The sequence below is a fragment of the Pelmatolapia mariae genome, linkage group LG16_19 (genome assembly GCF_036321145.2).
Source record: "Pelmatolapia mariae isolate MD_Pm_ZW linkage group LG16_19, Pm_UMD_F_2, whole genome shotgun sequence".
NCBI classification, from domain to species: Eukaryota; Metazoa; Chordata; class Actinopteri; order Cichliformes; family Cichlidae; genus Pelmatolapia; species Pelmatolapia mariae.
The window spans coordinates 24,391,453-24,405,441 of record NC_086241.1 but is presented as its reverse complement, the minus strand read 5'-3'; the positions used below and the strand labels follow the sequence as shown (position 1 = coordinate 24,405,441).

Sequence of the window (13,989 nt, the reverse complement as noted above, 5' to 3'; positions counted from 1 at the left end):
GAAAGGTCTAAGCAGAGCGAGTGCAGCATTTAGACAGTTAGACATTTATTCATTTATTATTATTATTTTTTATCAGGTTCTTTGGTTCAGGACATTCAATTTGAAATAATAAAAAACACACTACATTAGCTCTCTGAGCACTAGGTTATTATCAGTGATGATCCTGACTCTAACCATGTTTTATCAAATTTGTAATTTGTTGTTGTTACTTTTTGTGTGTCTCCAAATACAGGGTTAGGGTTTCGCCTATTGTCATCAAACCAGATGACTTACAGTGCCAGATGGTCCCTTTAAGTAGGTTGTTTGTAAGATTAACTGTAAATATTACATAAAAAAAAGAGGTTGAACGATTTAATGACTCTGGTGTTTGTCAGTACACAGTAAAGCTGCTGATTGCTGTTCTTCAAAGAAGTGGATGCCCTGCAATGTTACCAAACAGTGACATTAATGAACCTCAGAAACATGTGGCACAGTTTGAATTTGCAACAGAACATCTGTTCTCTTTAACATGTTTTCTTCAACATTTCTGGGATTCATTGTTCCAAAGCAAGATGCCCACACATCCCCACACACAAAGGGACTATCAGGTCCTGAGGACCATCGCTGGAGCAATCAGAAAACACAAGCAGTCCAAACAGTGACAAATGACCATCTGCAGGCATCCTGACCTCAGCAAGAGCCTGGCAGGTATCGGTCAACCTCAAACAGCAGCTGAAGTTCCCTGATCACCCTGCAACCAGACGTTTTTGTCTGGTTTCATCTGTTTGAATCAGATGAGCAAACTGTGTTTCTGGAGCTTGTGCAAAGCTGCTGAAAGAAAGCTCTCCAAGGACACTGGACTGGTCACCAGCTGTGAGTAGACAGGATGGTGAGCCAGGCGTCTGCTGGTGGAAGCTGGGTGCAGGGGTTTTATGGTCCATTCTCAAGGCCTTCAGAAGTTTGGGTATTAAAGGAGAGAGGAAGGAGAGAGCCATCTGTAGCATCTGTAAAGAGAAAAAAAGAGGGCCAAGGGGACAGAGTAGCTAGCTGCTCAGAAACACACTGAGGTGTGAATTCCTGATCAGCCCCAGAGGGATCACCTTGAGGTAAAGCTGGACCCCCAAAACACCCCATAATCCCAGGAACATCACTGAAGATGTCTCCAGACAGATGTTTGGACACAAACCCAAGTTTGGATGAAAGTCACTGTGTCCCAACACCATATTATGGAACAAGTGCATTATATGAGGGTTGGGTGAACAACATAAAATCAGGTTGGGTGATTCAACAGGATACAGGAGAACGTCAAGAACCAAACATGTTAATCAACAAAATTGCTAAATTAAAAAAAAGAAGAGGAAGATAAGATGTCCGGCAAGCACTAGGACGCTTCATGCAGGATGTCTGTTTCACACACTAGCTCCACTACCAGGATCTGAACTGGCAGTTCAGGCCACAAGTTACCTGTGGACTGTGGTAGTTCTGCATCTGTTAGCATATCTTTATCTTAGATAAAGGATTGATAAATCCTTTATTGACCCCCTGTATGGTCATCCAGCTTTAACAGAAGGGCTAAAATCTTGGATCTCTGGTGTGGATGGGAATGTGAAGCTGTTGTTCTCATGGTGAGTTTGTTTGAAACAGACAGGATGGACACAAATGCTGATTAAACCATTTCAGCAAACTGTGGATTTCCTAAAATACTCAGCCTGGTCCTTCGGAAGGAAGCTCTATTAAACTTTTATAAATACTCATCTCTCTGTTGATGTCTGTTCTCTTTTATGACCATGCTGACCTGAGTCTGTGTTATGTGGAAACACATAAACTATATTTTGTAATTAGTGTTTATTTTATTTATTATTATTTTAGATTTTGATTCAATTCAGTTTTCATTGACATATTTCTTTTTTCATTTCCATGCCATTGTTTACATTTCTTTTCTGAACTCATCAGAACTGATCCCTAATGTAATTCCACAACTACCTTGAACCCATCAGTCACTCCTATCATACAACCCACCACTGTCTCACTGTCCTCATACAGGTCCTGCACCACCCTCACATACTTCTCTGTCACTCCTGACTTCCTCATGCAGTACCACACTTCCTCTCTTGGCATATCTATCATATACTTCCTATAGATCCACGTCAGTAAGTTGATCTAAGTAATCCTTCAATCTTCTCAACACTCGCTTCACTCGTTAGTGCATCCTAACCTTAATCACTCTCACCTGCTGTGCATCCTTTCCAGCTTAATCTTTCTGCCTGTCCAATCGATACTAAACGTTTTCTCCTTCCTTAGTTTGCCTCACATACAACTCACTATAAACCTCTCCTTTTGCCATACACCTCCTGACTCTCAGTAGTCCTAACTTCTTCTTTCTTTGTTTCTTTTTTTAAAGAGTTGTTTAATTAAATAGGGGTGGGGTATGTTTTTCTTCTAGGCTAAATGCCTTGCTGTCATGTAGACAAACCAAGCTCAGAAAACAGACACTAAAGCCTCTTCATGATTTTGTATTTATATTTTTTGTATATTTGTATATATCTATACAAACATTTTTGTCAGTTTCCATATTCCTCCTTACATTTAGTTTTATTTGGTTTATTTTATTAGATTTATTTTTCCTTTCCACTGAGCAGGACATGCAGCGTGTGCATTTAAACGCTTCAAGGCCACTTCACTTCTTTATCTGTTTTCCTTGTTAGGTGAGGTCAGATTCCACACTTTTCTTGCTCTCCAGCTGCTTTTGACCGCTCAGGTTTTTAATGTTCTGCACTGACACTGAGCACAAAACCAACAGCACAATTTACTCCTTGACATTTGTCTTTGGAAGCCGTCTGCAGAGTTTGAGTGACTAAAAGAGGGAAGAGAATAAGAGAGAGTGATTTCCCATTACCGTTGAGACTGTCATCCAACCAAGGTTACATAAGCAATACGTGTTAAGCATAACACTGGTTTAGTGAAAGAGTTACTCTGTTAATCTTTGTTAGAAAGTAACAGATGTTTGTGCAACTCATCTACACATCTTGTCCTCTATTTGTCTGCTTTTGGGTGAGTAGCAACAGAGTAACACTTTAAAGCTTGACGTCATATCGATAAATGTGGCGCTCTTAACAATCTTTTATTAGCTACTGACTCAGGTGACTCAGCTGTGCTTTTGCTTTTGGATTTGACCGCTTTGACACATTTGTTTTAAAAGAATCTTTGCTGTTCATGATTTTTTGTATTTGTTCATAAATGTCTGTGACATTTATTTATTTACTTGGGGTTTTTTGCCTCTCTTCATTGGCTCCCTGTTCGTTTTAGAATTAACTATAAAATTTTATTGGTGACATGCAAAGCGCTGAATGGACAGGCCCCAGGGTATCTGTCGGACATACTGCAGCCTTTTATACACCCGAGAGCTCTTAGATCTGGTGATTTTTGCGCTTGGCCACACCAAAGTCGAGGCTGGTTAATAGAGGTGATCATGCGTTTGTGGTCGTGGCACCTAAATCGTGGAATGATTTACCTCTCCACATTAGACAGGCTCCTACGGTCAGTCTTTTTAAATCCTATCTGAAAACACATCTCTACTCATTGGCTTTTAAAACAGCATGAGAGTTTTGGTTTTTTGCTATCTGCTATTTGGCATTGATGTTATTTCATAATTGTTATTTGCTATCAGTATTTTAAGTCATTTTACTGTGTAATTTGTATCTTTGTACAGCACTTTGGCCAACACTACTGTTGTAATTAAATGTGCTAAAATAAATAAACATAAAGATAAACAGTGGACATCACTGGTGAATATCAGCACCTGTGTGAGAATCACCAAGGTATCAGACAGTAAGCTTTTAGAGTCATTTTGAGCTGTTTTATATTCAAGTTGTGGTCACTGGTACGACATTAGTATCATAAGATGAGATTTAATGAAAGCGCTTAAATTCAAAAATGATTTTCTTTGGTCTTTTATGACAGTTTTTTAGGATTATATGAAACTCGATGTCACATGAGAATCTGATGATATACTGTTCTCACTGAGGCAGGTGCCGTACCAGGGGGGTAAAGCAGCCTGTCAGAGCAAAGTCCCCAAGCATACAAAGCTTCTTGAAGGTTGAACCTTGAGTTGCTCCTGATGTGTTCATCAGACAGTGAATGTTAGAAAGAAAGCACTCAGGTTTTGTCGATGGATATTGGGAGGTGTTTTAATAATAACATTTAAAAAATAAACCTTTAGAGACTGAGTTATCTGTTTTCAAACATCCAGACCTGAACTTTGACAGCGGCATTGCATAATAGATGAGTGTAGGAAAATTCAAATGAGCAGGTGCAGTCAGATGGAACAGTCTTTAACCCGCCAAAGTCCATCCATTTGCATTTGAGCTAGTCTGCCTCCTACGTGCTGTACCCATGCAGCACCCTCACATAAACCAAACAGAGTGGACTCTCTGCTGTGTGAGAAAGGGCAACGTCAGGATGATGTCCTGATTTCATTCACCTGACGCTGAGTTCACATGTAAAAACAACTTATGTTTGATCAGCCACGAGAGCAGGAAATTAAAGCACCTACAAACACATATTGCTATTCATTTGATCATGCCTATGTCAAAATATTTTTTAAATAGCTTCATTCAAGTGTCTGATTTCATGTTGCACAAGTCAAAAGAAAACAGATGGATTCTACTGTTGAAAAAAACTGCAGAGAGAGTAAAACCACTCTTCTGACCCACGTGAGTTAGCTTTCAGCAGGACCGTTTTACACAGTGCTGCTTTATAGCATCGTGAGTAACATAGTTATATATAACAAAAACATTTGGTCATAATTCAGCGTTGTGTAGGGTCTGTGTGACAGCGTTTCTTCATCGAAGTCTTCTTTTACTTCAAAAAGAATAAACACGGCTGATGTAGGACATACAGCAGTTTTTAATGAAAACAAAAAATTTACAGGAATAAAATAACAGAAATGTTGCATAATATAATTTGCATATTCACATCATAATAAACAATTTTCGTTAAAAAAGAAGCTCAGAGAATAAATTCTGTACATAAAGAAGCCGACAAGGGTTCTCCAAAGCAGGAAGACTGGAATATAAAGGGACACATCTTTCACATTCATCTCTAAGCTGATTTTAACGCACTTCAAACATTTCCATTCAAGGTCAACCGTGAAGGATTTGAATGAAGATGGCTGGCTAAATGTATCGAAGCTGAACCGTGTGCGTCACCAGTTTTTCCTTCCCACTTTAAAACCTGAATACGCTTTTAAAATATATTTGGCGAAAATTGACAAATAACAAATATAACACTACACCAAACTATGTTTTGTAGTTATCTCAAATATATGAGATGCTTAAAAAGAAAAAGAAGAAGCCCTGTGTGTAGTAGTTTGGGTGAACTGCTCCTTTAAACATTTAATTTACTTCACTGTTTACATGAAATTGGTGTTCATGGAAATGAGCTCTTTTGTTGAAAGCAAATAGTCAACATTTATTCCAAGAATGCACACACACTCAAACACAAACACACTTACCATTTAAACAGTGCATCCCTGTTTAATTCATACCAGTGTTGCAACTACAGGCCTCCGAATATAAAGTCTACCAAACCTTAAGTGCTGAGAAAAGCAGCATCTGATCTGTACAATATTGCACCCTGATGACATCATGGGACAGGAAGTTGAGAACAGCTGATTCGATGTAAAAGAGTCAGACAGCCATCATTAACACAGATTTGACACACAAGAACTGAAGTAAGTTACTGAGCTGTGAGATCAGTTACTGCATAGAAAACACACACACACACACACACACACACACACACACACACACACACACACACACACACACACACACACACACACACACACACAAACTGTTTGTTTGTTACTGGAAGACTGAGATGCTTCAAGTTCTTCAGGAAGAGGCAGGAAGACATTTAAAATACTGACCACTTGAAAACACGGAAAATTCAATATTAACGATGATGTTTTCCAAATGAGAGGGTTACTGACTTTTTCTGCTCGTGTTTCTCTTTCTGATACAGTCTTTTAGCTGTGCAGCCTGGTGTGCTTTTTTCTTACCATGGCAGCAAAAGTATTTACATAAAAACAGCGTAGTGACATTTACACCAATGCTGTAAATGTGCTCGTGTTAGCTATTGATCATTTCTAAATGTTCTAAATTTCTACTTAAGTATATCAAACCAGAAATAACCTCCAAAAACCAAAGAGAAAGAAACCATCCTTTAATAATCACTTCTATTTCAAGCAGTGAGGGAGGCAGAGAATATTTGAAACGCTAGAAAATCATTGGTGAGGTCTAACAAAGCCAAAGTCAAGAGGCAACTCATGCTGCTGAGAGTTTAAAAAGAAGAAGACTGCCGCATAGAATCAGTAGGAGTTACCTCCCAATGCAATACGAGGATGGGTTTGAAGCAGTAGAGCCATTGTGGTCCTGGAAGGAGCTCTGGGGCTGTGAGCAGGGCATGCTGGTCTTCCTTATGTGTGCTGTGACTAACCCCTTTCCAGTCCCAAGCAGCTTTATTGCCTGAGACAAGGAAGAGGATGCATCCTGCAAGCGGTGTCAGCCAGGCTCATGCAGCCTGAGCAACATCTTAACTGGATGTCAAAAAGCGCCGCAGGTGATGGGATGATAAGGTCCTCACAGACACCGCAAACAGACTTCTAGAGGGTCAAAGCTAGTTTTCCACTGACCTCCACTTCTGACTTCAAGCTTCTGACTGACAGACAAGAATTCAGACCTCATAAAGAAGCTAAAGAGGTAGTAGGGATCACTATGGAGCCCCTCTGATGACATGGTCCAAAAAATAAATAAATTGTGGCCACAAAATTCTACTTCGTGCCCTCGAAATAGTATAACGTGCCCACAAAATACTTATTTGTGGCCACGAAATACTATTTCGAGGGCACGAAATAGGTATAACGTGCGCACGAAATGCTAATTTGTGGGCACGAATTGGGTATAACGTGGCAACGAATTACGCATTTGTGGCAACGAAATAGATAACGTGCGCACATCATATTGATACAATTCCTGGACAGCTGCGTAGAGACATAATCACAAGAGTAGGCTAAACCTATACACCATGGACAGAGACAGTATGATTGAGTTTTATTTTAGGCTGGGAATGAGCTACAAATGCATTTTGAAAAGCCTGGCAATGCAAGGAACCATTATTACGGAGAGACATTTAAACAGGATATTGAGAGCCCAGTTGCTTTAAGACGTAAGTATGACCTGGATGCCGGGATAGATTTTATTGTCAACCAACTGCAAGGGCCTGGGAAGGATCACGGTTATCGGTCAAGTGTTTCGTGCCCACAAATTAACATTTCGTGCGCATGTTATACCTATTTCGTGCCCTCGAAGTAGAATTTTGTGGCCACAATTTATTTATTTTTTGGACCATGTCATCAGAGGGGCTCCGTAGATCACACTCTAACCGATCTAGATTTACAAAGACGTCCCATGAACTGCAGCAAGCCAGGTTCCAGTGTCTGGTTGTTGAGGCCATTTCCAAAGTATAGTGTGCATCCTCATTTCTAGACTAAAGTCAGCTGCTGTGGGCAACATCCATGTGGAATTTCCTACAAAAGACTAACTTGGAGGTAGCCAATGAGGAGCTACAGCAGCCAAGACTAGCTCAAGAAGGTGAAGCTATGGAAGAGTTCCCAACAAAGCATAGAGGACACAGACAATGCTGCCACCAGGCTATCATGTGAAGGCCACCACATGCTGCGCTTCTGATGTTTACATCACCCAATAACCCTGTAGAAGAAATGAATGTAAAGTTTTAAGAAAATGAGCACATTTATCCAGTAGTAGACCACTTTTACCATTAAAGGATAGGTTCACATTTCCTCAAGTCTACTGTAACACAGCACTCACATGTCTGTGAGTCATTGCTCAGTGTCGTTGATAATGTTGTCCGTACTGGCTGCAAATAAAATATGAACCCATCCTTTAACTCCAAAGTCATTAAGACTGACACCAGTGTTAATCTGACCAATCACATGCTGCCTTTTACCTGAGCGGGCACGTGTTCCTCAGGTAGACCTGTCTACACAGTATCTGACTGCTTTCCTGTGACATCGCGTTACATCAGAGTATTTGTTATACAGTTCGATGAGGAGACACCATGACATCATTAGTAACATTAACATTTTCTCTGGTTTCCAGTGCAACTGTGAAAACAATAACCTGAAGGTTAAAAGTGCTAAAAGAAGCTATCTGCTAGCAGTACACCAGACTGACAGCCAAAAGTCCTGCTACTGCCCTCTAGAGGCTCCAGTGCTCAGTGTGTTGGACAGAAAAACAAACATATTAAAGCATTAAAAGTTCATCTGGGACCCTGTGAACAGTTTGTGTGATAATGCTTGCTCAAAGGCCCTCTAAAATGCTTTTTTCCACATCCTTCAACCACATCTCCTTAAAGCTTCATCACATGACCTGAATGACTGAAACGGAAAATTGAATTAAATTAAACAAAAAATAAAAAAAATCGATTAATGCTTACATAAATCAGCAAATGCGACAGCACCGTAGCACCCAGACAACAACATAATGTAAATGTAGGAAACATACACAAGATGAAAAGTGTACTTTAAATTTATAATTTTTTTCATCGAGTCTCAAAGCTTTGCACCAAAACAAGATAAATAACCACCCCGTCAACAAAGAAAAAAGAAAACAAACGAACGTCATTCTCAATGTTATTCTTCTTTGTTTACCAGGCAGCACAGAAATTCAGCAACGGTTAATTTAAAGACAGGATTTGACTATTGTTACTCATTAAAACTGAATAAGTAACGAAGCACATAGAACAAGTTAAAAGCCAAGAAAACAGGCCCCTCTGTGTATCACATATTAAGCGAGCCGGGGTAAAGTCGTGTTTTTACTCAAGGTTTTGTGGCCAAAAACGACATTTGAGCTCTTCTGGATGGCATAATTTTCACTTTCCTGTTGTTCTTGGAAGGCTGGATAAATATCCTGCGATGCTGGCGTGTATTCACACACTCAGTGGGTTTGACAACACAGATTTTTCTCTGCTCCTAGATCAAGTCTATTTTTATTATCCTGGGTGACAGAGCTGGACTATAAAGAACAAGTGAAAAACACAAAAACACACCTCAATTCACCCAAAGCTCTGAGATGTAGCTGAAGGTTCAGAAAACAGCCAAGAAGTGGACCTTTGAGTGATGATGAAAAAAGATAATATGAAGGCCAAAGAAAGCTTTAAAAGCTTATGGGTTCATCGCGCACCTTGAGATAACCATCCCTGGACCAGAGTGCTAAATGGACCAAAAGTCTTAATTTAAGCAGTTATTGAAAAATCAAGAAAAAGCTTTAGGTAAATATATACAACACACAATGTAAAATAAATAATTAGAGCACAAAAATAACCAGAGAAGCATTAATTAAAGCTGTAGGTAAAAGTTTGTTTTATCGATAGAGAGTCCGTGAGCTTAGTTGCAGGTTGTGGAAAGTTCTAGTAATGTTTTAAAAAGTCTCTCCAACTCTTCAGCTTTCAGAAAAGTTCTGCTCAGATGCTTCAAACTCCAGAAAGTTCAGTGACAGCAGGAAGGTTCAATAAAACAAAAGAATCAGACAGAAGGCCCTTTTCTCCATCCAGAGTCCAAAATCATTTTTCAACAGGCAGCGGAGACAGGTGGACAGGACACGGGGACACTAGTCACACATTAGTCACACAGAAAGCAGAAAACACAGTCGGAGACAATGATGAGCAAACCTTTGGATAACCATTAATGGTTATGTGACAATGTTGATCCGAGAGGCTGTCTGGTTTAAACTGCTTTTCATGTTTCCACTAAAGAATATATCTGCTTTATTGCAACTTGGTGAAGCTGTAGCCGCCACTGAGGACACAGAGCAGGATGTGCTGTAGTGCTGTGTCAGGTCATGTCACCAGTTGCAGATGTTTTACACTTTTTAAGGATTTTAAAGCTGATTTTAGTATTTACGTAGCTCACGTGTATCAAAATGTAACTGTTTTGGGGCAAAAAACAGAAACATTTTACAAATTGAATTGCATACTTGCCTGGCAGTTTGGATGCAGGGAGATATTAGAACTGAAAAACAGGTGAATAAAAAGCTATTTTATTTATTTCTGCTCTTTTTTAAGGAGAAAAGTAAGTGAAATTTTTGGTCAAGTTTTTATACATCAGTAACCAAATAATAAGGTTTTAATGACATCACCAAACAGATCAGTAGGTTAAACAATCGCAGAGGCTGAAAACAGGCCGCCTGTTTAGCCACACAGTTCACACCACCATATCCCCACTAATAAATAAAACCATATAGGTTTTATTGTAAACCATGTAGGTTTCGGAGCTGCACGACAGGACGTCTAACTGTTTTTAGAGATGAACAAACATAGCTGGTTTTAGTATTTTCATGTGATTTGTTGACAATAAGTACAAAATGCTGTGTACTCCATCCTTCAACTTTTTTTAACTTTCTTCAGGAATTATGTATATGTGAAACACGAGAGTAGCGACGTCTGAGTGAGGGCATGCTGACAGCTGCAGTAGTGTTAGGTCATGATAGACGACGTCTGCTGAGTTTCTGACGTCTTATTTGTGCTGCTAAGCTCCTCGAGCAGGTGATAGAACAGCTCCTCCAATCCTCTTCAACCTCTGAGAGAGAACCCGCGCTGGGATCTCTATCAAAATGTTCCCATCAGCTTTAGTGTCTGGCCTCATCAAAAAGTCCAAACTTCCTCAAAACCCACCCCCCCCAAAAAATCAGTAACAGCACTGTTATCTTTGTTGGTAAGAGTTTGGGAGCAAGTTCTGGGTTGTCTTTAGATTCAGTGTCGTTAAAAGCCCAATTTTTAGCCGATGCAGGCTGCTAAAAACGGATATTTGTTCTAGACTTGGCTTTCTCTAAGGTGGGCCCTCTGTTTTAGATTTTGCAAGTCTCCACAGTCACTTAGTGCTTTCTAAACAATGTTGAGCAACTTCTGTATTTTTTGGTTTCCAGGAACTTCACATGTCTCGATGAAAGAACTCTTTTGTTATTTTTTATTCTGTTTTTTCGTTCATCCAGGTTCAGGATTATTTAAACTGACATCTCCTCTTCTGGTCGGCAAGAGGCAGTTCACAACTCTCTTAGTGAGGAGGTTGCAGGTTTGAATCCCTGCAGTCTTAATGCAATGTCTCCCATGTCCCCGTAGTGGCAACAAAAAGCATGTCAGAGGTCAAAGTTCGCTGGTATGACTTCCCGCTTCTGCTGGCATCAGTACGGTGTGAAGAGAATCGATCCTTGGCTCGCTCTGATTGGTCCAGGTGCTGGACGGAGGAAGGAGGCTGTGAAAAGGGGGGAAGAGGCCGGAGGGCGAGGATGGATAGAGATCGCAGGTGTGAGGGGGGAGGACGTGGGTGTGAGGAGGGGGGAGGAGGACAGAGAGGATGGAGGGAGTGATAGAGAGGGGGTGAGCGGAGAAGATGGTGGAGCAAAAGGAGTGGAGAGGAATGAAGGTGAGAGCGCAGGCTTCACCAGCTCCTTCTGAGCAAACATGGAGAAGAGAGGAGGAGAGGAAACAAAGAGACATCGATGAAAAAACCCCAGAATGAAGACAAAAGTAAATAATAATACTTAATTACAGGAAGGGAGGTAAAGAGACACTCACAGTGAGTGAGCCGCGCTGCTGTTTGTTGTAAGGACTGTACTTGGGTTTGCTGGGTTTTCCTGCCACTCTGTCCTTGTGCCTCCTGCTGGAGATGTGCTGCAACAACAACAAATACTGTCAGAGTGAAAGCAAATCTGAGGGCAGACGAGACCAACAGCAACCGAGACTACAAAGTACACAAGTACAGAACCTGAATCAAATTCAGGATCAAGATTTAACAATGATTCACAAACTACAAGCAACCAAGTATGTAGTTCACTAGTGTAAGTTCATTTGTCGTTTCAAGTAAAGAGTTGTTAAACACATTAATCGGATAACGTACAGCAAAAGGCCTTTCCAGAGGTTAAAAACCTAAATAAAATGAAAAAACATTAATTTTCCAGTTGTAACTGTGAGAAGACTGTTTTTACTTTAAACATAAACTGACCCGAGCCCTGAAACTACATTAAAGGTACAGTATGTGAAATCTCACCACTAGGGTGTGCAGGTTAGAGTCAGTTGAGTTCAATTTTCTTACCCCTCACAATTTAAGTGCATTATCCTAGCTACGGTGGCCACTGCATGACAAAACTCTGACCACAGTTCATCTGTAGTGAGTGTAGGCTGTCAGTCCACTGTTTACCCTAGCTGTCAATATGTGTCCATGTCTATTTACTCTGCAGGACGCTGTAAAACTTTGTGAAAGGAGTCCAATACGACGGCGATCACTTCTGTTCAGTGACAGCAATACTGAGGTGAATTGCTGGTTTTACTGAACCTCTGACTGGTTTAGTATTGTGTAGCAAATATTTGAATGTATATGAACAGTCAGACAACCCTGTAGCTGCCTTCCTTTAGACATTTGTGAACCTGCTGCGAGTTTCTACCTGTTTAAGCTGGATCTCAGAGTTGACATGGACATCGCAGATCTGGCAGTGGAAAGTTTTGTTCTGCAGGCCGGAGCCCTTCAGTCCCGAGCTGCTGCCGTTCTTCAGCTTTGCTCCAGGTCGAGGGTAGGCTTTGATCGGCCCAGCGCCACTACGAGCCTCCAGCATTGTTTTATGTTTTGATCCTGAAAGCAAAGGAAAACAAACTCAGGAAACATGCTGAGGATAAATATTCATGTGTGATTATCATAATGTGGAAACAGAAGCGCAGAAACTGTGGTGAAAGCTCTCCCTGTTGATGTATTCCAGGATTTCCACAAATCCTTTTGGCCATATTGGATTATGAACAAGTTTAATAAGTTTAATGCTTGTGTGTGTTTCATGCATGAAGCACAGCATTTGTTTTTTTGGATATCTTTTAATGTCACAGGAGTAAAAGTAGATACCAAAGATCTCCAAGCAGGGGCAGCACAGAGCTGCTGAGGGAGATTAAGGGACACCTTCCTTCCACCTTTCAGTGTCATTAATCCAAATTCTCCTCTTTCTAAATGTGTTTATAGCTATATAGCCAAATGTGAAACTGTTTATATACCCTGGTATGTTTCTGTGAGGAAGTAAAATAACTACCAGCAATTGAACTGTCCACCTAATTTATAGATTCAGAGATATGAGGAGTGAAAATAACAGCATATGTTCAGGTGAGCTTCCCGCAGCTTTCAAAAGAAAACTTGGTTTTATGTGAATCTCTTTTGGTTTTTTTGGGTCTGACTTAAAGTAAACACAGGACAAGGCCTCGTGGGAACTGCATTTGTAATCTCCATCCAGGAAAATTCTCCAGTTGACTTAATCACTTGATTGCTGGTATTTACAGATGGTAACATTAGTTGAAGCGCTATGCTGAGATGCGCAACATATTTTGTATTATTTTAGTTTAATCACCTGGTGCTTACTCTATTTTAGCACTGTAAATAATAAGCAGGAGAACTGCTCAGCCGATATTGTAGTTGGACCTGTCCTCACTGATTTACAGCTATGGTAAAAAGGCACTCTGTCAGTTCAAGGGTTTTACATATCAGGAGATAATAAACATGAACTGACACTTAGCAGGTCTTGAAATTAGGTAAATAAAACCACAGATGACCTACAACACGTCACATGTTACACAATATCAACATTTATTTAACAAAAACGAAGCCGAAATGCAAATAAAGTCAAAAATATGTACATCTTTAATACTTCCATGGGAATTAAGGCGATGAGTAACAAAATGCTCAGGAGGAAAGACATTACCATCAGGGACTATCAGCCCATCAATCTGGGAAGAATTATAAGGATATTTACCAAACAATGTGAAATTTACCATCGTACACTGAGACATTTTATTCAGGAGTGGACATTCCAGCAAATCCAGCCCAAGGTCAGACTGTGCAATGCTCAAAGAAACCAAGAGCCAAGAGACTCTACAGGCCACTTTTGTACATATTTCCTGTAC

At 40.3% G+C, this 13,989-nt stretch overlaps 1 protein-coding gene across 3 annotated transcripts in view; it reads right to left on the bottom strand.

The window, feature by feature from the left end:
• Positions 1 to 4,871: 4,871 nt before the first annotated feature.
• Positions 4,872 to 13,989, bottom strand: part of znf385b (zinc finger protein 385B) — a 59,090-nt gene continuing 49,972 nt past the window's right edge. For 2 of the 3 annotated variants that reach the window (XM_063500193.1, XM_063500194.1), the window contains exons 9-11: positions 12,498 to 12,682; positions 11,632 to 11,727; positions 4,872 to 11,507 (exon numbers count right to left, since the gene is read on the bottom strand). In XM_063500193.1, coding sequence (XP_063356263.1) covers positions 11,238 to 11,507; positions 11,632 to 11,727; positions 12,498 to 12,682 — 551 coding nt within the window. In that variant the 3' untranslated portion in view covers positions 4,872 to 11,237. The remainder of the gene's footprint in view (positions 11,508 to 11,631; positions 11,728 to 12,497; positions 12,683 to 13,989) is intronic. The other variant, XM_063500195.1, reaches the window with a different exon arrangement.